This window comes from Lepisosteus oculatus, chromosome 18 (genome assembly GCF_040954835.1).
Source record: "Lepisosteus oculatus isolate fLepOcu1 chromosome 18, fLepOcu1.hap2, whole genome shotgun sequence".
Classification (NCBI taxonomy): domain Eukaryota; kingdom Metazoa; phylum Chordata; class Actinopteri; order Semionotiformes; family Lepisosteidae; genus Lepisosteus; species Lepisosteus oculatus.
Genome location: NC_090713.1, coordinates 15,667,105 through 15,669,712, shown reverse-complemented (window position 1 = coordinate 15,669,712; position 2,608 = coordinate 15,667,105). Strand labels below are relative to the sequence as shown.

The following is a 2,608-nucleotide window of genomic DNA, read 5'->3' as shown; positions in this document are numbered from 1 at the left end:
ATCACAATACCTGCAGGAAACACATATGTACCTAAAGCAATAAGCAATAAAAATAGAAAAATATATTCCACTCCAATTAATTAATAATACTATAATCAAACTAATAATATTACTACAGAAATGTGTATACTGTATCATTGCAGAAAAAATATATATTAGTTTCCGTGAATCCAAACTAACTACCCCGAGCCCGTTAATTCCCATTGAACAAATCCTGCAGTTTTCTATTAAGCAATGTTTTCCAGTATCATATCTATCATGTTATAGTATAAGCCTGTATGACAAAGAAGCATATTTTGTAGGACTCGTACATTTATTTCTTTGCATTTTCAGCAGGAAAATGTAAGAGCTAACAATACTGCCCCTCATCTTCTTCTTCTTGAGTTGACATCTTCATTCCCACTTCAACACATTGTATAACTTCTTTTATCTCTTCCTCAGAGGCTGGGGGCAATGCTCCATTGAGGGCTTTTTCAATCTTCTCTGTTCTTGATTTTGTATTCCTTTCAAATTCTATTTTATTTTTCAGTACAATTGTTTTTATTCCTGCTTCTGCTTCTTCACAGCCAATATGTAACTTTTTCCGTTCTGTATCAAAGTCAGATTTGCTGGGGTCTAAGGCCATGAGTTTCCCCAAGCTGCTGATTCTATCCATGAGGTACAAGTTGGAGATCTCTGTGTAGGTCCCAGAGATCATGTTCACCAAACTGGCAATATTAGATGCTTGGAAAGCTTGGTTATACAGCAGATCTCTCAGGAATGATTTTGCTGAATAGCCAAGCTTGGAAGAACCTGCTTTTTCTGCAGTTTGGACAACATCCTTTAAATGTTTGTTTAGGTTGGTTTTGATTATGTTGGAGAGCATGTGGAAAAAGAATACCATCTTCTCCCATTGTTCCTTTACTTTTCCCATCGCATCCAGTCCCTTCGTCAGCATTTTAATAGTGGTCTTGAAGTCGATTTCTTTCACCTCACAGCTCCTCATTGTGACTAGGATTTCAGTCAGGTCACTATGGTATTTGTCCAGATTTTCCAAGCTTTTCTGGAACATCTGTTGTGCTTGATTCATCTGAGCTCGACTCTGCTCTATGCGAAAACGGGCGTTGTCAGCTGCGACGTCGCCTGCACTTTTTCTCTGTGTACTTTGCTCCTCTTGGTGTTTCGCCAGTTGTGGGGGGGTTACAGGAAAGGCAGAGGCACCTGTGAAGCCTTTACTCTCGGTATCAAACTTCATAGCCTGTGTTTTCAACTTTTTTAGTTTTGTTATTAACTCTTTTTGTTTGCTTTCTTCACAGACATTGTCTGGAGCAATATCTGTTAGACAAGAGCAGATTGTAAGAATGTCTTCGCACATTTGCATTGCTGTTATTTTTGGCTTGCAGTCTTCTTCTTTTTCCAAAGATTCCTTAACTCTTTTCACCTGATCTGCCACCCACTCAGACTTTGCACATTCCTTCTTTTGATCATAAAGTACGCCCCAATGTATTTTGTCTTCATGAAAAAAACACTTAACTAGTTCTAGGAGACTCAAGAGAACCTGTGATTTGGCATAAACATTGCCTAACGCAATGGGATTTTGCTCCTTACTTGTTTTTCTTCCACGCTTAGTTACACTTGCAGTACAAGCACTATAACAGATATTAACTAAATTAGTGAGGCCCTCCACAAAGTTCATGCCAACAATATCCCAACCACTGGGCAGAGAGTCCATGGCTTTTTTATATTCTTGTTGAGCTTCATCCAACTGCTTTTGCATGTTTTCAAATGTCTTATTTGCTCTACGTTTTCCTTCTTCTGCTGTTTGTTTCCTCAACTTGGATTCCTCTATTTTCTGCTTCAGTTCTTCTAATTCTTCACTATAGGCTGCCTTAGCATTCAAACAGGCCTCCATCAGCTCTTGAATCAGATCAATGACAAAGGTGAATTTTTTCTCTGTGAGCTCTGACAGGATTTTACACTCCTCTGCTATGGAGCTGATGTTTTCTAGCTGGTCAGGGAGCATGAGCTCGATGAGCTTGTCGTCATCTCGGACAATCAACTTGACTGCTAATTTTACATACTCTGGCACATTGGCAGAGTGGAGACGAATCTGGTCCATGTTCTTATGGGCCTCGTTGAACGCACCCCATCCAGCATTGCACACTTGCATGAGACAGGCGCGGAAGGATTCTGGGTAACGAATGAATTTAAAGCCATCTTTTGGGGGATTTTTATTGATAGAAAAGTCTGTATTAGAAGAGATAAAGACTAATTCTCCTAAAATGGCTATGGAAATTGGAGCTGGCATCAAAAACTCTTCCCAATTAGCATAAGGTTTCATTAGCATTTTGTTGTCATTTCGTACATCTTCAGCCTTGGTGATTTTTTTGGTACCTTGTATTATTTCCATGTTTCTTCTTTCTAAGAGTAAAGGATAGAAAATCAATTTGTGATCTGCAATTATGTGTTCATGTGCACTTGTACACATGGAAACCTTTCCTAAATATTCTGGATATAACATTGTTAGGAGGTGATCCTGTTAACATTTTGTGTGACAAATGGGGGCTTATAAAATTGTACAATTTTAGCATTATATTATTGTATCAACATCAGTTCAGAAAATATTTGG

At 38.5% G+C, this 2,608-nt stretch overlaps 1 protein-coding gene across 1 annotated transcript; it reads right to left on the bottom strand.

Moving 5' to 3' along the window:
* Positions 1 to 349: 349 nt before the first annotated feature.
* On the bottom strand, positions 350 to 2,389 carry LOC138224000 (myosin-2 heavy chain-like). The gene has a single exon (XM_069180187.1). The coding sequence runs from the start codon at positions 2,387 to 2,389 to the stop codon at positions 350 to 352; it is 2,040 nt and encodes a 679-aa protein (XP_069036288.1).
* Between the last annotated feature and the right edge of the window lie 219 nt (positions 2,390 to 2,608).